Source organism: Lycorma delicatula, chromosome 13, assembly GCF_047948215.1.
Source record: "Lycorma delicatula isolate Av1 chromosome 13, ASM4794821v1, whole genome shotgun sequence".
NCBI lineage: Eukaryota > Metazoa > Arthropoda > Insecta > Hemiptera > Fulgoridae > Lycorma > Lycorma delicatula.
This window is the reverse complement of record NC_134467.1, coordinates 49979353-50005782: the sequence shown is the minus strand read 5'-3', so window position 1 is coordinate 50005782 and position 26430 is coordinate 49979353. Positions and strand designations below refer to the sequence as shown.

General features: G+C 32.1%; 1 protein-coding gene across 2 annotated transcripts; it reads right to left on the bottom strand.

Annotated features, from left to right (window-relative positions):
• Positions 1–9399: 9399 nt before the first annotated feature.
• Positions 9400–25951, bottom strand: LOC142333733 (tRNA methyltransferase 10 homolog A). Of its 2 annotated transcripts, XM_075381181.1 has the most exons (6): positions 25314–25947; positions 22282–22444; positions 18884–19027; positions 15186–15332; positions 11500–11605; positions 9400–9623 (listed from the first exon to the last, which is right to left on the bottom strand). In XM_075381181.1, the coding sequence occupies exons 1-6, from the start codon at positions 25574–25576 to the stop codon at positions 9484–9486; spliced, it is 963 nt and encodes a 320-aa protein (XP_075237296.1). In that variant the 5' UTR covers positions 25577–25947; the 3' UTR covers positions 9400–9483. The 2 variants fall into 2 exon arrangements, with proteins under 2 accessions (XP_075237296.1, XP_075237298.1); XM_075381183.1 differs by lacking the exon at positions 15186–15332 and having other exon boundaries at positions 25314–25951.
• Between the last annotated feature and the right edge of the window lie 479 nt (positions 25952–26430).

Here is a 26430-nt window from a genome sequence, read left to right as displayed (position 1 = left end):
ATATAAATTTATTTTTTGTAGGTTTATATATGTATGTAAAATGGGGTAGATATGAAGTAATAATAATTATAAATATTAAGTTAATTTAAGTTTTGTTTCTGTAATGTTTTTGTGAAATTTGGTAAATAAAAATAATTAAAAATTGAATTATATTTTAATAATTTCTTTTAGATTCTGTCGAAATTTTGTAAATTCATTTGTTAATTTTTTTCTTATTGTGGTGGTAGTGTATATAGTATATTTTGTAATAATTAATATAAAATTAAATTAACCAGTTTTTTTTTCTAGGATATTTTTATATCATAAGGAATAAAGGAGGTCCTTTTGACTCGATAGGGATATCAGTTACACTTATTGTGTTGTTATTTGTGAAGAAAAAATGAATCTGCTAGGACACTGGTCGAAAAGAGAATGTATGTTGAAGATTGCGATGGAAGGAAGGAGTTATCAAATGATGAGATTCAATTAAGTTCGGAGGAAGCTAGTAATGATGATTGATTGATGAAAAAAAAATAAATTTACAATTAATCATGGTGTTTTTCAGTTAAATTTCATGATGAAAGAGTGGCTTCACTAAGAAAACACTGGTTCCCTATGAAAAATGAAAATTTTCTGAAAAAAGGGCGTATTTTGAGAACAGTGGCACCTAGACGTATGGTGATGGAACTATCTTTTCGGGAGGTCACAAAGTACCTTTATGGTTAAACCTTTCAAAATCACATCAGATTTGGCCTAGGACACACCATTTTTGAGAAACATTCTTTTTTGAGAAATCATTTAATGTATCGAAACGCCAGTGAAAACGTGACCATACATTCAAGCACCAAAGACTCATTACTTTCATAGAAAGCAAAATGGCGCTTGAATGTAAGATTTCTAACATTCTAACCTTTTCTGCTCCTACGGTTCCTCATCGAATAAAGGTTGGTGACCTTTCTTTCCAACCGCATATACCAAACTCGTGTCAGGGTTTTGTTCACACCAAAATTGGTTGCCAAAAGGAACAAGTTTGTGCATGGTGCAGCCGTACGGGATGTGAAATAAAAATATAAAAAAAAGTCATACAGGACATGCATTAAAGAAGCAAAATGTGTAAACTGCAAAGGTGCACATTTGGCATTCTCGGGAATGCTCCCTTTACAAGGAAGAAAATGCTAAATTGAAGATCTGTACCGAGCAGAAAGTGTCTTTCCCAGTGGCTCTTTGGGAATACAGAAATCCCTAACCAGGTGGACACTTGTGCAACCTGGTGTTAGTTTTGTACAGTCTATCTCAAACACTGTATGAAGAGAGAAAGAATGCGCATCGTGTAAAGAACTGAGTAAATTGGAAGAAGCTTTGTCAGAACAAGTTGTTAGGGAATGAACTGCTCCCAAATACAGTTCAATTGAATCCATTAAATAATGCTTTATTTTTATTGTGTAAAAATGACATGAATAACACGGTATTATACTGTATGAATTATAATGTCAACTGAACACTGGACATACACATCTCCTCGGCAGCTCGACTTGAAGCCGAGTGACCCACACTGCTCAATCCCCACCACAAGCACACATGCAACCAAAACATAATATACTCTACAACACAAGTCAAGTCCCTCATGGCTCTAGGCTCTATTACAGCATTGAGTACTGGCAAGAAGGTAACTTCTACCGGAAAACCTGATTGTGGATTATCTAAATCCACACCAACACGTAAAGTTCCTGCTCCACCAATAAAGCAGCAAACAACCAAGTGCAGGGATGTATTAAAACATCATTGCCTGAAACAGTATCTCCGTCCTCCCAGGCTTCCACATCCCCTCCACCATCTCAATGTTTCTATGAGGATGTGGTGGCTGATGAAGTGCCTGAAGAAGCAGAGCAGTTCGTAAAAGTCATAAAATTCAAGAGAAAAACCGGTAAGCATTTCATAAGTAAACTGCATTTATAGTTATGTGTAACAGGAAAAAGTATTTTTTATGGCTAAAAATATTCAGTGGAATGTTTGTGATCCTTGTTCACCCTGTGAGGATATAGAAATTCTAATAAAGGAGAAAATCCTTTAATACTGCTTCTGCAGGAGATTAGCCTCCCATCCTCATGATAATATGTCCTTTTGTGGATATATCTGTGGAAGATGCACCATCAAACTGAGGGGACAGAGTGTGAAGGTGTAATGTTTTTCATGAAGGAAAATGTAGTAACCACCCATATTCTGCTAGCGACTAAACAACCCTGCAGTCTCAGTTAAGATATTGGCGCCATTCAAAATAAATATCTGCAGCTTATACCTAACTCTAAATTCTGAAATCAAGAATGAATACGATCTATTCAGTCTGTTTTCACAGATTCCATTACCCTGCCAAATAACTGGTGATTTCAATATCTATCGCTATTCATGGGGCTCAACATCAGCTGAGGCAGAACCTAGATCTCTGTTTATTGAACAATGGATCGTAGACGTTTATATCTTCACATTGATGTATCTTCATCAGGTACATTTTCATGCGGCGATGTATCTTTATGTTCAACATTCTTATTTTCACCTTTTACCCAGTGCATTTCCAAAAACTTCTTTGAAAGTGATCGTAGAGTGGTTGTAATTTCAGTCGGTAATAATGATTTGCCTCAGAGTTAGCCAAGCGGATGATTGGTTCAGAAAGCAAACTGGATCGGGTACAATGATTCAGGGATAAAAGGATTGGCCTTTGGCCATTACGAGAAGAGCAATATCGCGATGCACCAACTTGCCTTGTTTACGCACCAAATTCTAGATAGCACGAATGAATTCATCCCTTGAAAGGGATGAATGAATCCCTAAATGAAAAGGATTGAATTCATTACTACTCAACTATTAACATAGTTGCCGTTTAGCAACCACATTAAGCAAGTAGTAGTGGACGCCGTCTCAGTGATGCACAAACTTAGGAGGATTTCTTGGAAAGACTGTGGGTTGTCAGGCCGTCAAATGTAAATTGTGTACCGAGGTGTCTCTGAAAGCATGACCCTTTACAAGGCGCCCGATGGGGCGCAAGGTTGAATATGAATAGGACACTTGTTCAAAATTTAAGGAGTGCCCAGCAGAGAGCCTTAATTGTGTACACTGGTGTTTTTAAAACAACCTTCTACAAGGCTACCATTGTATCGGGGAAGGCTGTCCCAATCGATTTAATGGTGAAAGTTCAGGCAGCAATGTGGAAGTTGCGAAAAAGCAGGAGGCCGAGGCATTTGGGAGACAATGAGGCTGGGCCTGTACCGGGGCGGAGTGGTGATCTGTATGCACCGGTTCTAAATTTCGAACAGTTGCCTATCTCCCGGCTGCATAGGAGGCTTTACAGCCTCGCGATGGATGCATGTCAGTAAGAACGGTACTCCACGACCACCCTGAAACTTGGAGGTCAAGGGGAAACTTGGCCGCTCACAAGCGGCGAGTCAATGTGGCGGGAGCCTCATTGTCGGACCGTGTGGGTGTTCCTTGATGCCGTTACGTTGCTCAATCGGCAGTAGTTTTTCGGGGAAAAATGACTCCTACCGTGCTGCTGAGGGAAGCTACCCGAAAGTGATAGCTGACCACCAGCCAATAAAGCTCCAAGCGCGTTAATATGGTAGACAGGTACTTGCTGGCATTCAGTAACCTAGGCGTAGCAGCGAATTGCTGTCTTGACGATGTAAATTAATTTATTGAGTGTCATATATATTTTATTAGTTGACGGGGTTCCCTACCCATTTTTTTTTTTTTTTTAGTAATATATGACAAGTGAGCGGTGGGACACAAAGCGAGTGGTGTGTGGCAACACGCTTAGTTCGCTTACGCAATTAGGTTAGCTCCAGGAGCTAGTTAGGACTGGTCGCTTAATGTTTCGAGGCTCAGTAGTCGTTTGTGGGACAGACATTCGGTCTTATGCTTTAGGGAGACCGAATGGGGTGGTGGCGGGAGAAATGCCATGCAAACAATCCCTTTAACATCTGGAAAGCCAAGGCAGCCTGCTGTTCCTTGGTGGGATGAAGACTGTAGGCGTGCACTAAAGGATCGGCGCAGGACTTAACGTAATTTCAATCGAAGACCTGCGACTGAATTGCTCTGCGCCTTCCGCGACGCGAGGGCCGTTTGCCGTCGAGTGTTTCTGTGTGCTAAACGAAAATAGCCCAGAGAAAACCACAATCATGTCGCTTAAGGGCCGATTGTCTGCTTCCCGACGAATTCGGGTTCGGATGGCGGTCTCCCCGTTTGGTACGTTACGGCTCAAAAGTAGCTGGGTGTTATCCTTGGTGAGAAATTTCGGTTCAAGGAACATTACAATATGTAGCAAAAAAGGCCCCTGATGCTTTTTATGGAACCGGTAGAGTCATTCATCCCGATTGGAGTTGAATTGCCGTACTATGCATATCTTTTACAAAGGGGTCAGTGAGGCTATTATGCTGCACCAGTCTGGGCTCACCCTTGGCTCTTAGGTATTACGCGGACTTTGCTGCTAGCCCAGTGACCTCTTGCTGGCTGTGATAGGCGGTTATAGAATAGTCTTGTGGATGGCAGTCTGTGCTATAGCTGGAGTCAAACCGATAGATATCTTGACTACTGATCCTAGGGAACGCTATATTTCCAAGGCAAACAATCTGTTGACGTCAGAACGAAAGCAAGGGATTGAAGACCGGGGCCTTGCGTCAGGTGGGACAAATCCCCCACAGGTCGCTACACGCATGGTATATTTCTTATAGTGTCTGATTTAGGTGCGATTAGATGGGTCTCCCCCGATCGGTATATCACACAGTTTCTCTCCGGGCATGGTGCCTTTCGGGCGAGTTTGGCTAGATTTTGTTTGGTGGATTAGAGTCGATGCCCGGATTGTGAGACAGATGATACAGTGAATCACGTCCTCTACGTCTGTCCCCGATACGAGGTCGAACGTTCACGAGCTGTTACAGAACTTGAAAGAATACATTCCTTTCTGTATCTCCGAATTAACTGGATGATCCGCGAGAAGTAGTCTACAGTGGCTCGTTTCCTTCGCGCCCTTGCGGTGTGTAGGTCTGCAGAGGGCGTTTAATCGAGGTATTTGATCATTGTACAAACCCGGGTGACTAGGGTTCAGGCCTAGGCATTGGATTTGGTAGTCGCATCGCCACGGTTACGTTACTATCGTTTGATTCGATTTGGAGCTCCCACTGGTGGAAGTGGCCGCGCTGCTGAGGTATGGAAGCTCGTGCGACCGGGGGCGTGGCTTCGTCCCGCCGGTAGCGGTCCCTGATTGTGACTTTGTAATACCGCGCGAGACTCTATGATGGAACCGGGTTGGAGTGCGGGGTTTGTCCCCGGCTCCTGCGCGGACCGGATTGAGGTTATATTCCTCTTGTTAAGTGACCTAATTTGGTCGACTTATTGGGTTTAGGTCTGAATTTCTATGTTGCGTAAAACATAATTTTGATCGGTATGAGTGTAGCACTCATTTGACTTACAACCAGTTCGTTTTCTGAAGCATTCACAGTCACTAATGGTGTTGTCAAATTTAGATTAGGCGCGAGGTCCGCGGTCTGGGTTAGTTAGTTTGAGAGAATTATGTTAGGTTGGATGTGAAGATGTCTGTTTGAGGCTTACGTGAAGACAAAATTTGATTTGTATTTTACTGATGTAAATGTCCGCTGAGGCATTCACATCGGTGGCATCCCAACCGAGACCTAGCTGATGACCGTGAGATGTAATCAGTTAGATGGTCTAAAGACGACCTCCGGTAAAGCCCCCCCAGGGCTCGGATCGGAACGGGTGGTGTGGCGACCGGTAATGTCACAAGATGGGTATCATCCTCTATGGGGTTGGGATGTGCTAAACGAAAATCGTGGCTGAATTATGTCGAATCCATTTCTCACACATCACCATCATCTGTTGTATGAAGAATTCGGGCCACGTGCGGGTTGGTAGTCGCCGCAACCGATTGGATAAAGCGGCGGAATTATTGTTACCATTGCCATTGATGTGGCAAACACATTTGGAAGGTCCTGTAGGGCAGTTTCACTTACATCATCGTATTGTCCTGAGTTTATGAGATTTAAGTTGCCGGTAGAAAATATTCCATTTGTGATTGAAGACTCACAGGATGAATTAAACATACTCTTTTCTTATAATGATCTAAGGTATGCCTTGAATAATTTTTGTGACACTTCCTTTGGAAATGATATCAGGCTCAATCCAAGATACTGTACTAAGACATCTTTTGTGTATCTACAACAGAATATTCTCTGATCACGTGTTTCCAGATTCTTGGATCAGAAGCACTGGCGATTCCCATACTGAAACCTGGTATAGATAAATCATGCCGTACAAGTTATCATCCTATCTCCTTGACTAGTAGTACCCTGTGCAAGGTTATAGAACGAATGGTAAACTGTCATCTAGAGTGGTATGTTAAACGCTCTAATTGCCCCACAACAATGCGGTTTTCACTAAGGTAGATCGTGTATTGATCACCTAGTTACTCTGGAAACTGTTATTCAAAACGCCTTTTTATTTCGCCAACGCCTGGTTGCTGTATTTTTTGATTTGCAAAATGCGTATGACAGCGTGGATAGAAATCCTTAATACACTTCATGTATGGGGTATACAAGGAAATCTCTTTGCGTTTATCAGGGGTTTCCTCGGTACTCAATTCTTTCGATATTGAATTGGAATGACGATATTTTCACACTAGAAAACTTGTAACACATGGGAGTGTCCTAAGTGTTACTTTGCCGTAGCCATAAATAGTATAACAAGCTGCATGCGAAAACCCGTTATGTGTTCTTTATTTGTAGACGATTTTTCTATTTACATATCATGTAGAATGTTAGTTACTGGTGAGAGGCTGCTCCAAAACACAACTCGTTTATAATCGTGGTGTAAATCGACTGGATTCACGTTTTCCCCAGAAATAAACAAAGTGCATCTGCTTTTCCCGGTTGAGGGAACATGTTGACCGTCAAATGTTTTTATATGGCCTTTAAGTTTAATATAGGGGCAAACATGTGAAATATGCTAGGGAATAATGTAATGATGTTATCTTATGTTTTACGATTTCTTAGGGCTGTCTATATTTAATCATATGAATTTTCTGTAGAATGTTTCAGCTGTTTATACCGATGTTAATTTTTAATATTTATGTAAAATAAAAATATTGTGTCTGGCGATGATAACGATTCATTGAGCGCCCAGGAAAGAAATTACTTCAATTGCAAACTGATATGTTCAAACTAAAACTCACAGCAAACCTTCGATAACGATGGCACAGTTCACAGTACTTGATATATGAACCTTACAGACAGATTTAAATACTAATGCAGTATTGCGCTTGTTGATCAGCTGTTATTTTATTGCCAATTTAGAAATAATAATTTTTAAAATAATTTATTATATCTCCGTCATTAATAAAAAAAATTATTATCTAAATAATTTTTATTTACTTATTTTTCTTTTACAGTAGTGTAATTTCCAGATTTTTAACAGTAATTTTTAACAATAAATTTTGTTTTTACAAATTTTTCACATCACCAAAAATAAATTTAGTTTTTGTTTACATTAAATAAGTACTTTTCTGACAAATACAGTAATGTATGTTTCTAAGTAAAATTCAAATTTTTCTAACTTTTCTTTGTTTTACTCAACTTATCTCGCACTATTTTATTCAGAATTAAATTTTCTAGTAGTTTTTTAAAATGTTTTTGAAGTATTTATTACCAATTTAACAAAAGTTACTGTACATCAAACATAAAAACAAGATTTTTACCCCGCATTTCTCAGAAACCACAGCAGATAAAATTCTTGGACCTATTTTATTCAGTTTTTGCAGTCAAAAACCATAAGATACTTATACTAATTTTGAAACTTAACTTACTAAAAATTTCAGTACAACCTCATTTTAGTAAGCTAGCCGAGTAGCTGAAATTCGAGCACTTTCACTAGCCATAACTTGCAAACGAAGCCTTTTAGGAATATGTTTATATGAAGTTTTACCATTATTTCTACAAATAAAATAGGCTATGAAAGTCCCTGAAGAACTTTGTGATACATTCCATATACATTTATAAGTCGGGCAGGGCTCGCTTCGTTCATTCTTCCTATCTAGCCTCGGCCCCCACATGTTCATTGAACTCAAGCTTATGAGAATAATAATGACAAAAAAATATTAAAGTCTGTACAATTTATAAAAACTATCAATGTATCGTAATTTCTCAGAACAGCTGTTTGGTCAGCCCAGGACCTGATACTTTTAGCGATCTGAAGAATGTGAGTTTCAAAATAGTTGGCCTCTATCTTGAAAATAGTAGTTATAGCTGCTTACCTGACCTTTGCACTGATAAAAATGTATTTAGCCTGGTTCTTAATGTTACTCGATAAACACCACTATAAGGTGGCCGTACTATTTGGGTTCTCATCTTCTATTTTATGTTTTTCAGTCAAATAACTGTAGGCAGGTGCAGCCAGTCACATCGCACATACAGTAACAGTACCTGTGTTTGTTAAGCTGCTGCATCACACCCAAATAATTTTTTTAATCTAGCCTTCTTTAAACGGTTTAAAACTATTTTGCGGTTGATGTTCAGTTATATCACAGTTGCTAATGCGACAACTTGTTCAATTTTTTCCACGATGTCAATCACGATCCAGATTGAAAACTCTTGAATCAACTTTATGCCACAAGCACTGATACCGCGTAATGTCCATAATCATCACAAAACCTTTAGCAGCTCAACTCTAATTAATAAAATTTCAATATGTATCAAATTTTTTATGAATTTTCACATGTATTTTCTTATGTATTTTGTGGCTTGATCAGGATACTGAGGGACTAACAAACTAAAAAATTTCTTTTAAATACAATTTATTGTATTCAATTCATTCCTTAACCGTTGAAATATTTCAACGGCAAATTCCAGCAACCCTTCTTGTCAAACCAACAGCTATTGGAGGTGCCATTGTCTGTACTAAAAATAACAGACCATTAAAAGGACCTGTAGTCTAAGAAAAGTATTCCTTTTAGTTTTAATTGGAAGTAATTCCTTACCCTGGTCTTCTGTTATACTGTTTCTGAGATAATGTAATACATATTTATTCTATAATAAATAAATATAACCTTTCTAAAAATACTCGATGATGATGTCAACTTTCAAAAGCAAGCAAGCGTCAATAGATATTTGATTAATATTACCGCTGTTATGAGATTCTAAAAGTCATCTACTGGGAGAACACGAAGAAACTTTTTCCCTGACCTAAATGTATTAGTATATGTCTTTCCAAAGCAGATATTTTACAATATTTCCTCATGTTTAAATCGATACTTCTTTAATAATAAATAATTGTTGCTATAATTCTATTATGGCAATTATTATGCACATTTAAATTAGACTGACTGTAAACAATTCTTAAAAAATAAAAGGAAAAGATACAATACGTTTTTAATAGATACAATTTTATTAACAATTACTCCAAGAATACAATTAAACTTTTAATTTATACGTATTTACAATAAAAAAGTTATTTTTTTTTTTGTTCTTTTTTATCGTCTGAATTAATATCACATGGTTTTGGTAAAGCACCTTTTCGTAGAGGTATAACTTTTAAAAATGCCTCTTTCCATGACATACCTCCAGCCACAAATAACATTATTTCAAACACTGAAAAAAAAAGAAAAAAAAGAAAAGAAAACACACAATTGATAAAAAAGATTATTAAATTTAATAAAAAATTATATATTTAAATAAAACAAAAAATAGATCGTTAATTGATTATTTACTTTCCAGCTATATGATTATACTGTATGGATATGCAGTATACTATTTACAAATCTCAAAGTTTCATGATCTCTCTAACCAAAATATATATTTTACAACTAAAATTTTCCACAAGGATTTATGTAAATATGTTTGCCTGTTTTTTGGTTGATATCTATAAACTGTATTGACCGGTTTGGATGAAATTTGACAAGATATAGGTCAAAAAGGGAATTCGATTCTTTTAGTCTGTCTCATATCTTAACATTTTACTTAGAGTATGTAAATTTTTTCATATAATTTAATCCTCCTTGGTACTTAATCCTGCTTAATGCTCCAATACATTCTGATGATGTTTGATCTTATTCATACCCCCAATACAGGAGTGGGGAGAAAAAATTATTTTTTATCACTTATGGATTCAGACATGTTCTTGTACTAATTAAATGATTCCACTTCATCAGTATGTCACTTTGATTATGTATCAGGCAGATTTCATTCAAGTATGGGGGTTAATAAATCTAATCTTTTGATTTTTAGAATGGATTTACTGATTTTCATAAAAATTTGTATGCAGACTTGTGAATACAGGTCATGTTGCCATTTAATTTCGGTTACAATCAGTTAAGATTGATATTGTTGTATAGAATAGAAAACTTTGTGAACCAAAAGAACTTTGTTAACTTGCATTTGATTTCTATTAATTATCTTTATAATCCTTTTCTGTTTTAGTAAGATTTAATCTGTTTTCACAAAACTTGAATGAATATACCTAGATAAATAATATAATAATTTACATGACTGATTATTAGCACGATACTCGGCTATTACTTCGCTTGAAACAATTTCCAATTTACGTTCCCCTCTTTCTAGATAAAAAATAAATCTTTTATTTATTACTTTGGATACTTTACAAAAGAAAAAAATTCTGACACAGTAAATGCGTCAAAAGGGTGGATTTCTGTTTTAGTTAACCTTGAAAACGTACCCAAAAATCCAGTTTTTTGCCTCTAGTTCCTTTGAACTGTGAAAATCAAAAGGGTGGTATTTCTACTAGGTATTTCTACTTTAAATCATCCTACCAAGTTTCATCAAAATCGGAAAAAGACTGCAATCGGTAGAATGAAAAAAGCTGAATATGTACTCAAAAACCCCATCTTTTAGCTGTAAATCTGGTTGCAGGGAACAGATTACCTTGAAAATCTATTCACAATAGGCTCTATTCACATCACCCTTCCGAGTTTCATCAAAATCTGTTATGATTTGCATCCAGTAGAGCAGCTGCGCTTCCTGGATCCTGCTGTTTTTTATCCTCATGGTTGCAAGGCTGATAAATAACAATTAAAATGTAAAAAGCTCTGTTTCCTCCAACGTTTTCCTCGTTCTTGACATAGAAGCTCGATACCCTCCAAGGGAGGGGCTAGGGCCTTGACCTACACCTTAAAACCTTCCCTCGGATAAGATTAATGTATTCTTACAGTGGTTGTGGAGGCTAAAGGGAGAAACAAAGAAGCCTTTTATATAATTCACTGAATTTCAAATACGAATACCTTTCCTCATCTTAAAGTAAAATATGTTTTTGTGATTAACATACTTTAGATGATTTTAGTATAATAAGATTTCTGGTAATTAGAAGAAATCGAGTAAATTTGAAATAATTTTGTAGAAAATAAATATTTTTTTAATTTTATAATTCTGATATACCTCGTGGAATATGGACAGTAGTTTATCGGGATAAAAATAGTAAATTATTAATTAAATAACCATTATTAATACATACCATGATTTATAGCAAGAACACGCCTTGTTTTCATTTCAAGATATTTTTCTAATGGTAAACGACCATGTGCTATACCTTGATCACAAGCAATTCGGTAACAAAGATTCTGCAACGAATAAAGAATATTTATTTATTTGAAATAGAAAAAACAATAGAATAAAAACTTTTAACATATTTATATAACAAAATTGTTTTTAAAACATATAATTTACAACAGTTTGACTACTAATTTGTGATTAATCTTCCAAATTCTAATATTCTTTTATTACTTATCACACAGTGATTGTTTACAACCAAAGATCCTAAATATTTTGAAATCATAGAAGCAGATCAAAACTAGATATGAATGTTCGACTTTTCTGTATGATCCGTGATATGATACAATTCAAACGGTTTATCACCAACAACAAGATATTACAACAGACCTAAATCCAAAATTTCAACATCCTACAGCTAATCGTTTTTGAGTTGTGCGAGTACGTACATATGTACGTAAGTACAGACATCACGGTGAAACTAGTCAACAGGATTCAGGGACGGTCACAATGGATATTTTCGTTGAAATCTGAAAACCAAAATTTTTTGTGATCACAGTACTTCATCAACTTTGTACAAGGAAGTAAAAATCAATGAATCGCCTCTAAATTTTATATAAAGTTTAAAGCATTTTCACTATTTTTTTTTTTTTTTTTGTTAAATGTCTTATAAAAATATATTAAGGTAAAGCAAGAGAATATAATAATAATGTTATTACAGTGTATGTAATATGTGAAGGCGGATCAGTAGTGTATTGTGGCATCCCCTCTACTGCTCTTAACATTACTCAGCGACTAACATTACACCAGCAGCCAAACTAAGTGTATTCCAAAAGTCAGATCGATTAATTTGCAATAACTTGCACCGTATCAGATTATGACATTACTATTATGGTAACGAAATGTGTTCTGGCAATTTGTTATTACAAATAAAATTATTTACGCCTAATATTTTGTTCAAAATGTATATGAAGTAATTTATTTATTTCTTGACAGTATGTTTTTTTTTTCAATTATGTTAAAGTAAGGTTTTGCTATAAATAAATGGAAACAATGACTTAATACAAAAGTACATGAAACGATTTTTATTTATTATAGGCTATAATGCTATGATTTTCTTTGATTTGGCGTAGTTATTTACAAAAATTATTTCTAAACGGCACGTACGCACAGATAACTAATATTCTTTTGAGCTTTGTAAGGCTACAAAATTACAAAATAAAAACATTAAATTGTACAAAAAAAACTTAAAGAAATGCGAGTAAAAGTAATATCATTATTAAATTTATTATAAATAAAAAACTATGAATACTAAGAAGATATTACAGTCACACTATAATAAATGTAAAATTAATGTAATTAAAACATTAATTCATACTATATTTTATAAATGTAAAACATAAAATTATTTCATACAAAGTAATTATACAGTAGCTCAAATAGATAAATTAATACAATAGAATAAATAAATAACACATGACATAAATAATAATTAAACAGCAAAAATAAATTAATAAGGTAGAATAAACAAGAAAAAAATAAATAAAAATAATAACAAACAAAAGCGATATCATTTGAAGGTCTTACTGTTGTAGCAACCAGTAGCAAGGTTCCGCATGACATGTTATAAGGGTAAGATAGAGGAGGCAAGTAGAGACAGCTTGTAGAGAGGACCTGTTTTTAGATTTTACATGCACTATAATAATTAATCTAAGATATTCATGAATTATATTTAAAAAAAAAAAATTAAAACAATTCAAAAACTACTTTCAAAACGTTTATACAATCTGAAACTATAAAGTTATTTCGACTTTTAAACAACTATCATCAGTAGATCCTAAGGACTAATATAGTATATTAAAATCACTTTTTGGTAATCGATTAAATTTAGCTTAACATCTAAATCATTAAAACCTCCAAGTCAGGTTGCATATCTCCTTTATATCGAGGATAAGATAAAAATTTACCTCAAGAAAGATAAACATAACATGAACCTTAAACCCCTTCCGCAAACTAAATTTCAGGGATGAGATAATCATCTAATATTCTTATGTTAGAAAACAAAAATGATTTTAAAATTTTAAACCTTAATCCTAAAGTTGTTCGATAATGAAATTTCTACTTCGATATTCAATAATGTAAGTTTTATTTAGAAAAGGAAAACATGAAAAATAATGTAAACAAAAAAATTATAATAATATTCACTTATTTCATTAACGCTTAATAAAGTAAAGGGTTGCAGAGGAATTTTCTTTGTATTTTAATGCAAAAATAAAATAAATTTTTTTAATATTTTAAATGGTTTATTAAACCAAATGTAAGCTGCTCTGAATGATTAACTACTTTTTTACCATTTTTGAGATAAAATCAAAAATCCTGTCGCTGTAGAACTTTGTGTTTTCTGGACAAAAACTGTGATAAGTTATTTTCACAGACCTCTTTTGAAATCAACATCAAGAGGACCTCATGACGGTAGCGACCACATTCGACCCATTTTCATGAACCTCTTTAGGCCTATGATACCCATGTGAGAATATCATACACTTATCAATATGGGTACCCTATGATACCCAGTCTGTGAGACCTCATGGTCTCACAGACTGCATGAGGGTTTCAACACTTGAGAGACGTCATGATGGACTGATGGTGCAAGGTCAAGGTTACATGGTGGATGAATCAAAACTTCTTGGCTTTGCCCTCTTAATTTTTGATGGATCATCAAAAATGTGTGAGGTCTGTCACTGTCATGAAGAAAGATATCTTTCCTAAAGATCGATTCTGGTCGGTTTATATCGAACAATAAAAATCAATAATTTAATCGGGCAGCAGCAACTCGTAGTGAACAATTCCTTTCTGTTCCCGCCACTGGCACACATCACTTTCTTGGGGTCAATCCTGGCTTTGCCATCGTTTCGGTCACAATCTTTTTGTACATTGTCTAGCGATCCATTTTTCACTGCCTGTAATGAGTCATTTTAGAAAATGATATGATTTTGTTCTATTTTAGAAATGATTTGCAGATAGAAATTCGACCCGTTAAATTTTTCATCTTTAAATCATTTGGTACCTTAAATACCATGTTTTTTTATTATGTTTTTGACAATTTTTTCATACGCGTGATAAATGGACTAAATAGTGGGGTGTTATGACCCCAAATTTTTAATTTGAAGTTATGAATTTCACATAATCTTACATCTCACCATCAAAGCTTGTTGTCAAATCCATTTTGAGATACTGTCCTAATTATTTTCTACTTTTTAGTACATTTAATTTAAAAGTGGTTTTTAAAAAAAAATTTTAATACATTTTTTATTGTTTTATATATTTTTTTTTAATTTTGTAAGTTTTTGATTATAATTTTATATTCTGAATGATTCTTTACTATTACATTAACGTCCCTTTACAGTCATTACTGATATTTCTTTTCTTTGTTATTGCTGTCATTTGTAAAATTTTACATAATTAATAGCCATTTATGACTCTGTATTTATCAAAAAAAAATAAATATCTATTTCAGATAAAACTGTTTTGGAACATTCATTTTTTTTTAATTTTGGTGATACTAACCCTTTCAATAATTTAAAAAAGTTAAAAGAAAAGGTATTAATTACGCTCTAATCAAATTTTGTAGGACAATAAAGTTATACAAACCTTATGAGAATTATGATCAACTATTCCACCAATAATATACACTTTTGTCGCGTCTAATTCTCCAATAACATTATCAGAATCGCTTGTTAAATATACTAAGTCTTCTTTATTAAACACATTTAAATAACTATCTTCATGAAAATTTACCTGAAAATTAATTTTCAAAAATAATATTAAACCAATTTTATCATTACTAAAAAAAAAATTAATATTTCAGAGTACAAGGATAGTTCAGAAACTTCTCAATCTGATAGAGATGGTGTAATTTACACTCATGAACGTATGAGTGAATGCACTTGTTCCGATGGTTTTCCCATCGCTAGAAACTTTCCTTTGAGTTCTTTTTTTATAAATGGGAACAAGAAAAAGACCACACAGAGCAAGATTGGGCTAGTAGGGATTGTGAATGACAATGGCGATTTTATTTTTCAATAAAAAACTGTTTTGACATAGAGGGCAGCATTGCATTGTCACAGTACAGAAACCTAGCCTCTCTCTAGGTTTCATATTGCTGGGCATTTGTTGCACACTCCATGTAATTTTTGCAGCATGTCAAGGTAAAAATGCTGATTCACCACTTATCCAGAAAAACAAAATTCTCCAAGAATAATCCTGTTCATATCAAAAAAGCATTTCAATGCTGTCTTCACATTTGATCGAACTTGTGCTTTTTTAGTGAACTCTGTGATTACTATCAGCTTGATTTTCAATTTATTCAGGTACTCAAATGTAACTTTAATGCCTCTATAAATAGAAGCAGTCAGTTCTTCTGTGAGTTAAGACTTTCATGAGAACAACAAAAACCAGATTAACAAGAAGAATTTCAGACTTTGGAATCAGAAGCAAAGGGTGGGGTGGATTAAAGAAATAAGAGGATATGGAGGAACTGGATATAACTCTGAAAGATGAGAATGAATGGGAAATTCTAAAGAGCAAAACAGTGAGCTCTTCAAAAAAATGACCAAACAAAGATTGACTAAGGTGGTCCAATGAGGCCATACAAGCAAATGAAATAAAAATCGTATTTTCTAATTACTAAGTACTTTGTTTTTTCATTATTTACTTAAAATGTATCGTTATTGATTTATTACAATTAATCCAATTTTTTATCTTATTCTTCAGTAATGCAGATTTGACTGAAAATACTGTGTAAGTAATGTAATGTAATTTGTCTATTAAAATTTAGTGTAACAACACTACATGATTTTTTCCCCAATCTTCAATCTAATATTAAGCAAGTTCAGAGATTTGTTTTTTACTGGTACTATTTGATGTCAGAAATTTATTTTTTAGTTTTTCACAGTGAAATATTAACGCGCATTTTCAGTATAGGTTTGCTTTATTGAAACAGATTCTTCAATAGTATTCCTTCCATTATTTGTTATTTTTTCAAAATTTTGTTAGGAAAATTTAGATAGCAAGTCTAATGCATTATCATACACCGGCTCCGCAAGCTATTACACCATACCTTGCTACACAATTAAATAGTCTGTACTACAAGAAAAGCAGTGTCCGAGTATTGCAAAAATGAATATGTCTTCTCGGTTAAGTTTTCTATACATTCATTCTATTTTAAATGCAAATCTATAGTTATTCCAAGGTATCTTATATACTGAACTTCTTTTATTTTATGGTTTTGAATTTTTACAGAAAAAGTTTAATTTTTTAGTGGAATAGTCTGAGTAAACTATGAAGACTATTTTTTTTTCAATTAACTATTCATTTACAATTGAACTGATTGCTCTTTTATTTCCCAGTTGTAACCGTAGTACCAACTTATGCTGACACAGTTGGTGCTAAAAGTTGACAAGACCTGCCACAACTTTAGAAAGATAGTATGAATTACTTCAAGGTTAGTCCTTCAAATCAACACAACTGGTTTTCTGATCTTCACTGAACAGCCAGGACACAAATTTTGCAGCAATGTGTTTTATGTTAAAATCCATCGGCAAGAGCTCCAAATATACAATAGAATCTCTTCAACAGTCCAATGATAATCTTCGTAAATTGCATTACAAACTTTTTCAAAATTATTATAATTTCTAATTGTTCAAGGTCGCCCAGATCTTGGTCAGTCTTCAAATGGCATATTTCATCAAATGGCATAAACCACTTATAGGCCTATGTTTTATACAAAAGCTTTCTCTTTAAAAACATTTTGAAGTATCACCAATGTTTCAGCAGTCACTTCCTCCTGGAAGAGGAAAATTTAAAGCAGACTCTCTGATCTTTATGATCGTCCATCGTAAAAATCACAGAACACCTTAACAAGCAACAAGAAAAGCAAACTTGGAATGTATAACAAACAACATGTCGATGCCAAAAGGCAGACTCTCAGAATACTATAAGCTTGCTACATCTAGTGGCAGAATTCATAACTACATCTAGACTGCACACCGGATACAAATTCTGTTTATTTTTGGATACTTCTTGTATTTATAAGAGTTCTCAGATCACAGCATAAGTAACCCAAAGTGAAAAAGACTACACAATTTTGTACCATTAACATTTTTCAATTAAGAATATAAACATTAACGACAAACTGAACCAAATTTTATTATAAAATGTTGTTAACAACTTACTTTTTACTAACTTGCTTACAACTTTCTTTTTAACATTTTCAGTAGCATTTCAGACTTTCACAGACTTAATTTTTATGTAATTTGTTTTAGATTTTACATTAAACCAACCTGAGGAAGGGTAGTAGCCTCTGACTTTTAAGTGAAAGAATGAATTCAAAATCCGGTCAAGTTAAGCATTTTAAAAATGTTAAAAAAAACTAATCATTAGCAAACTTTAAATGCGATGAATAACTAAAATTATTAATTAAAAATTTACACGGGAATTTTCCAGCATAAAGGGCATAAAAAAAATAAGAAAAAGAAGAATTCATTTTTTTATTTGTTATTTGTAGTCATTCAATAATTAAAAAGACATTAACACAAAAATTATTTATTAAATGACAATAAAACAAATGCTATGTTTCAACAGAATCCCCGGCTATTATTAGGAACTTATTTTTCTATGAATTCTAGAAGAGATTTTATCTTGGAATCTAAGCCATTCTTATATCGTATTCTTGAACCGCTCATCATGGTGCCAAAATTGGTACCATGTAAAAACTCTGAGAACCAACAAAAAAAACTGATGGTACAGGATTGACTGACATCTCATGAACTGACTTTTGAATAGCTTTCTATATTTTTTGAGCACTATGGGGAAAGATGTTATCGTGCAGAAGTGTACCTGTTGAGAAAGAACCAACACATTTCATGCTTATTGCAGGTTTCACTTTATTTTCTTGCACTTCACAACAGTAATCACTGTTTATTATATATTTTTCTTCCAAATAATCACAATAAATTGGGCTTATACTACTAAAATAGTGTTAACATCACTTCACCAAATAATGAATAGGTTTTGAATTTTTTCCTGATGGGTGAACTCAGGGATTTTCCAACACTGGGATTCCAGTTCAAAATTATGAATCTAACTTTCAAAACAAGTTATTAAACGACCAAAAAAACATTACCTTCTGATAAACTGTGTTTAAATTCCACATAAATGTGAATTCCGATGCGTTTGTGATTTTAAATTGACCAGTGAATGCAAGACTGTGTCAAATTTGGTCGGTAAAAAAGTTTAAATATTTTTTAAAACCAACAATACAGGTTATTACTAGTAATATATTTACTTACATCCCAATTTTTGTAACCATCATTTTTAGAAATAACTTTTTTAGCAACACCATCTAAATTTGTAACGTGGAACTGTAAAGGATTGTTAACACTTCTATTGGCGCAATAACATCGGTTTATTTGTTTCATACACTTATTCATATCCTGGAGAAAAACAAAACTATTATTTGATAAAGTTTTAAAAACATCACAATTGTATTTATTTAATTTTTTTAGTCTGTAATTTTTATTGCGATTATTTTATTTTATTTTTTTTGATAAATGTCACAAAAAAAAGAATTAAATCCTAACTTTCCATTAACATGTTTTAATATCACAACATAAGATTGCAACATTATGCGGGGTGCATTTAAAAGCTGTAGATTCTATCATCCTCCTAAAAATTTATTTTGTTTAATGACAAAGAAAGGAAGAGTAGGGCAAAAAAGAAAGACTACTAAGAGATTATTTCTCGCCGGCTAAGTTATATAAAGTCAACCCGCAGAACTCAAATCATGATCTTTAGGAATCTTTACGAAATAACTGGCTTCAGTGTTGAAATTCATGATTTAACTAGGCGATGGTTACTTGAATGCGGTTGGAAAGCAAAATTTCCACTGAAAAAGCAGCTCCACAGAGAAAATACGAAGAAAAAGACAATCATCATCTAATAAGACATATATAAATTATACTTTTGAAGATCGGGTGAATATGATTTTTTCTGAAACCGCATTACATTAGGAAAATTAAAAGGTTCATAATTTGTTCAAAAGTCACATGAAGAATCTGTTTCTCACAGACATATCATTCATTCAGAGAAACATCCAATAACGGTAATGTTCTTACTTAAATGATGATGAAATACAGAAAAATATATGATTTTTTAAAAACAGAGTTCTGTCTCTTTTAGAAAGCGAAAATACATTCTTGAAAAGAGGGAAAATGTTCAAGTGACAATAATATCCATTTGTTAGACTTGCCAGGAAACTCACCCGATCTGAACCTTATTGTGAATTCATGGATTATACGCAAAAGGGAAATGAAGAAACAAGACTTTACAATAAAGCAGAAAATGATTATCGGTGTAATCTTAAAATATTCCATTTCAGTAAACAGTCAATAAAAATAAAAAAATTATAAACTACACTTATCATTCAGTCACATCCTTTGAAATCAATGAAAAACTAATGAATGGGGTTAACAACTTACCTTGCAACAGAGTTTCATTGACAAAAATAAACTGCGATCTCGCTGAACGATAATAACCTGAATATGTGGCACGTATAATAATATTAATTTTTAATTCAACACTTTTAAAAATTGCAACCTTAAAGGTTTTTTTCCTTTGCTTTTCTAGCTGTTGAGTACTTTCACAACAGGTTTCTCTTCAATTTTTTTATTATTATCTTTGATGACCATACAGGATCACTTTAGTTAGTCATTATCCAAGTATTTTTGACTGATTAAGCCTTATGGTCCTCCCAGTACCTTTTCATATGTTCCAATCTTCATGACCTTTCTATTGAAAATTATCCTTTCTTATTTCTCTGATCCGTCTGCATTCTGTAATTTTTTGAGCCGTTCTCTTATTACCATTTCTAGAACGCAGTTGAATAATATCGCATCGGCGCAGTCCTGTTTTGATCTCAAATGGCTCAGAGAGATCACCTCTGAATTTTACCTTTGACTTTGTGTTTGTGAGTGTCAGCTTATCATGTTTTTTTTAATTTGGAATGTAGTCCGAGGTGTCTTAGAATTTTTAGTAGCGATTCTCTGTGAATGCAGTCATAGGATTTCTTAAATCTACAAATATTATCACAATGACTCTGTTTCTTTTTCTGTTATCTATTATTAGCTTAAGACTCATGATCTGTTTGATCCAGATGTTGACAAACTGTTGATGAAGGGCAATTTTTGCTGATCTTCTGCATATTTCTATATCTCTACAAAAGTCTAATCTCTCGCTAATTCTTTATCTCACTTAGTGCTTGGTAAACTTCTTTTATTGTGGGAGGATTGATGTTTTCTGGTGGTATTGGTATTGAAGTTTATGAGTTCTGTCAGTTCATTACAATTTAGGAATTTTTTAAAATATTTGGTTACGATTTCTGCATTGTCTTTATTCCTATGGGTGCGTTTCCTAAAAAGTTTCACTGAATTCTTTTTCTATTTACTTCAGTGTTTCTTTTTATCCTCCTTCAGGTTTGAGTGGTTTCTTTTCTTTATTTTTATTAGATTTTGGAAGGATGTTTCTGATTTTTGGGATTGGTGAAATCATGCTTGATTTTCTTCTTTTTTTCTTAATATAGTAATCAACAGAATACATCATTAGATCTTTAAGTTCAAGAATCAGCTTTTATTATCTTGATCACTGAAATAAGATTAATTATACTGCTTGTATCAAAATCTACTGGTAAATAATGAAACTATTATTTTGGTACCATATATAAATACATATGTTTTGCAGTCGCACAACACCACAAACATTATTAATTCATAAAAATGCTTAATGTTGACAAATGCAGCTTTTCATAATAATTAATGATAAACTTAAACCGGTTTCTCAAGAGTAACAACAGATGAGATACCAGTGTACAGTAAAAAGGTAGCAGTCGGGATCAGATTTTGGTAGCTGGCTTATAGGTTTCAAAAAACACATGTCACTGATCTCATAGCAATCTTCTACTCAAAATCTAAAATTAAGTTCTTTCTTAGACTGAATATGTCAATCTATCATTGTGATATGCAATTTTTCTATGCTCTTTTGCAACCATATAATTATTTATGATAATTTTCTTTGTATGTTTACCAAACTGTTTTAGTAGTAAAAACATGTTAGAAACAAAAATTATTTATCTGGGAATTATCATAAATGAAGAAAAGGGAAATTACAGGTTCATCTAATTTCTGATTATATTTGTACCAGAAAGAAGTTTTTTACAGTTTGCATCTGGCACTTTTATTGGCCAAAATTTTTTTTTTTTAATTATTTTATTTGGTTGTTGTGAATTATTTCAGTAAATGTCTCTAATAAAACATTGAGTGCCAATTTTAATATTAAATGAGCAAGTACAAATTTTCTTTTTTTTGTAAAAAGAAAAATATATACATATATGTATATTATAAATAAAATAAATAGTAAAAAAAAAAAATTGTGGTACACTATAAATCATCATATGTTGATTGTATATTAACTGAATGCCTCTGCCGACTTCTGTAAATGTACGTGTACCAGCTTCTGACAGGAATAGACACTATAGTCTAAGAGACTTCAAGCGGCACAATTCTGTACGATTTTTTTTTTAGTAACGCATTTCAATTTCAGGAATTACTGGATAGCACTTTGTATATTCTATAAGCAGACTAAAATAGAGTAACTAATAAAAATGAGAATTGCATTATAAAGAAAATTAACTTACCTTATCGCTCATCAAGTCATCAAAAGATAAATCAATGACTAGGGTTACCTTGCAATTACTGTTTGCCATTGAATTATTCTTTTTCTGTTTCCTACTAATAATTTGTATCCCGTTCATTCTGTTAATAAGGTCCTTTAATTTTTTTTTCTCTTTTTCAATATTTCTAAAACAAATTAAAGTGTTTTTAAATAGTATATTTCATAGACAACTTTTCTTTTCCCTATTGGATATTAAACTAGAAACACTACATTATTGATTCTGCATTTTTTCTTTTAAATTAAAAATGGAATTTTTAACCTACTCGCATTACACTTTTGTAAGTTTAATAAACTTCAAGTTAATTGAAAAATGGTAAAATTGCCCTTTCTCATTAAAAGTTTTTAAACTACAGATCTAACTGCTGCTACTGGTGAAAAAAAGATCATTTAAAAATCTCTCTCCGTTCCAAAGTTATACCTGTTTGTAATGAGATGTAATATTGCCCTTCTTTCATAAAGCAGTGCAGTGTGACTTAAGTGTATAAACTCGTTGGAAATAATTATTGTAGATTAGTGAACGTGAAGTTTTTGATTAAAAAATGTTTATATTGTTATTTTATTGTGTATGTGTATATACAAAATGGAAAATATTAATAAACATGATTATGAAATATCAAATTCTCCCAAACAGACTAAGTTTATAACAGCATGGTAATTACAAGAAATAACAAATGTTCTAGGAAAGCGAGGTTACAAAATTTATGGAAACGAAAGGATACTAAAATAAAAAAAGATCACGATAAATTATTTATTTGGGTTACAGGCAAACACAACCCATATAAAAAAATTAAGTTAATAAATCCTGTAAAAATAATTGTAAAAGATTGTATAAATGTGTGTGACAAACATATTTTTAATGTATTCTGGTAATTTGGAGACAAGAATGTGCAAGATAATTTTATAGTCGGTTGCTTAAAATCATGCATACCAAAAGGAAGATTACCGAACAGTAAACAATGAGTATAACAATTTAATTGGAAATATGATCCAATGATAAACAGTCTTATACTGTTTGTTGTGTTTTTTCATATCTCTTTCAAAGCAAGCTAAGAGTCATCAGAGAAACAAAATAAAGAAAGATAAGAGTTTTAACAGATTCTAGAGGAAAACACACAAACAGGCTCCCATAAAATTGAAGAAAATATTTAGAATCTTTTTAAACAACATTTAGAAGAATCATTGCCTCACAGTAACAGTCATTATTCTTTAAATAAATCTAAAATGTTCTATTTTGATAATCCTGACTGACATAAACACTTTATTCAGTTATTCAAAAAATATGTTTTAGAAAAAACTAGTCAAAGTTTAACAACAAAATATTCAATCATACCAGATACTTTATTTAGTTTCCACAAATCAAAAAGTGATATTTGTTATTTTTGCCATAAATTGCAATTACTTTGCAAAACGATATAAAAATACTAGATGTGGATATAATTATGATATGCATAAACATTCATTTTTAGAGTAAAACAATATAAAATGTAATATTTAAAAAAAATGTTTAAATATTTTATAATATTAGTTTTGGGGTTAGCCAAAAGAATGATTTGAACAAATAGTTTATTGAGAAAAATACGTAGAAAATTATCTTTGCTAAAAAATAAGCACACTATAATAACTAAACCGACATTGCAAAAGTATGTGAAAGATTATACTTATTTTTTCATTCTTTAGACATTTAAAAACCTACTACATTAAGATGTTTTCTATCCATTTTATGTCAGAACAAATTGGTATTATCTAGATTTAGTGTAAATTAGGTCAAACCACCTGATTAATAAAATATTCAATACTATTTCAAAAAAAAAGTAATATAAATTATTTTTAACAGGGGGCAAAGGATTTCTTTCAAGAAATTTAAAATGATTGATGGTTTACAATATAAAATATACGTTACACAAATTTGTATTTAACTAAAAATATGGTAAGCATTAAAAAAAAATAATCTTCCTTACCAAAATACAAGTGAAGCTGGTTGAAATTAATACCAACTTTAATGATACTAATGGATAATGAGATGAATGGATACAAGTAAATCCAGTTTACTATAGATGTAGAATTTTTAATAAGCTGCATAAGACAACTACAATAAACTACATAAAATTTACAAATCAAAAACAGACTAAGAAATCCACTTTACTTGAATAAGAAATATCTTGCAGAATGTCTAATTAAAATTTTTAAATAATTAATTCTAAAATAATATGATAAAATTTTAATATTTCTTTTAATTGGTAATTTATATAAACTATTTTATATCCAATGAAAAACTTGCTTTTTTATATTTTTCTATGTAATTAAAATAAAAAATACAAATAAATGTATTAACAAAATCTTTTACCTACAATCCGAGTGAATTTTAAGATATATATGGATATTTCTTAATTGAAAGTTACACAATTCTCAAAAACCAGTGAAAACTTTATTTAATATGATTATTTACCACTGTAGAACCAGTAAATGGTGTTTAATATAGTCAGTAAAAATGACATTCAAAATCAGATTAAGATAATTATTTTGATAAGAGGTCAAGGAAATTTTTTAAATGTAAGGTTTCATTATAAACTAGCTGTTAAAGATAATGTGGTAGGTGGTATATAAGAAACATAAATGCATGTAAGCAATAAAAGGTTTTTAAATGTAAGCAATTGTTTTTATATTATACTGATGCTTTATACTGTACACCAGTATGTTTTATTACATTTACAGCCTACAATAAAAGTGAAGTAACAACAGTAGGAACAGGATAACTCGCTGAGAAAAGCAAGTTGCTATCTTGATTCTTAATCTACTACTATGATACACACAGGAAAAATTTGCACAATGAAAATTTGGACCCAAACATTGGCATTAAAATTTAAAAACAAAGTTACACTTCAATTTAAATATACTCTATGTAAAGATTTTATTTATTTCTTAACATTCTAATAAATTAAATACACACTAGTACAGTTACATAAATGAAAAAAGTAAGACTACATCATAACCAACCTTCTTATTGGTTTTTTTCTTTGCCATACTAATTTTCGTAGGAGTCTCTTTTTTTGTCTTTTTGGTAATTTTTCTAAATCTTCTTTTGTTCCTTCATAACCTTCCTCGAATAATAAACTATTTAAATCAACCTTTCTTCTTTTACTACAATGATAACTATCATCAGATTCAGGACTTTTAACAGGGGAGTTATAATTGTCTCCGTCATCGTCATTGTCACTTAAAATATCGGACTTTCGTTTATAAGAACTAAACGAATCCATTTTTATATAAATTATACTCTTTACGATCGATTAATACTTCCACGTTTCTGAAACAATGTTTCCTAACCTCAAACGTTTTCAGAGAGTCTTGTGAGAACTCAAACTTTCTCTACTATACCACACTGCAATTCATTTATAGTTCTTAGTCCACGTGTGCTACGTAAACGTTTAACTCTTTGAACTCGAGGCGTTTTTCACTTTTAACTGTTCTGCCTTAACAAAATAAATAAAATAATTGAAACTTAAAGAAACATTTTATTTACATCAATTCATCATTTTCGACTACAAAGGAAATCATAGCGATGATATTGCACGTACGACTAAACAACTGAACAAGCATTTATTTTAAACAATGAAGGAAAACCGTGTGAAATCTTGATCAGAATTAGCTTTGAACTCTGAGCTTTGATTTTTGTTTTATTGCAACAAAATACATAATTGAAAAACTGAAATGAGATTTTTTAATTTTTTTTAATAAAAATAATTTTTAAAAACGCAACTTTTATTCAAAGATAATGTGACTAGAACATACAGATTTTACATAGAGCACGTAAAATTACAAAATACTCTTTAATGTAAAAAGTTACAAAATACTAAAGTTTACAAAAACATAATATGATCAAGTTAATATGTTAAACAATATTCCAACTACTTAAAGATGTGCGCTACTGACGAAGAACTGCCAAATTATCAGAAGATAAAAAATCCAATTTCCATGTTCAATTTTTAAGGTAATTAATTTCCACACAAACTTAAAATGTGTTAAAAAAAGATGATATAAGTATTGTTTCGTTAATTTAGCTCTGAAAAAGATGGATGCATCGAAAATCCGCCTAACTCAAAAAGGAAATTAA

What these genes read in the sequence shown, in the direction of transcription:
- LOC142333733 (XM_075381181.1), bottom strand. Translation starts at nt 25,576, where the DNA reads ATGGATTCGTTTAGTTCTTATAAACGAAAGTCCGATATTTTAAGTGAC. An exon ending in ATGGTTACAAAAATTGGGAT is followed by an intron (nt 15,333 to 18,883) that starts GTAAGTAAATAT and finishes ATTAATTTTCAG; the next exon opens with GTAAATTTTCATGAAGATAG. An exon ending in TGTTCTTGCTATAAATCATG is followed by an intron (nt 9,624 to 11,499) that starts GTATGTATTAAT and finishes TTTTTTTTTCAG; the next exon opens with TGTTTGAAATAATGTTATTT.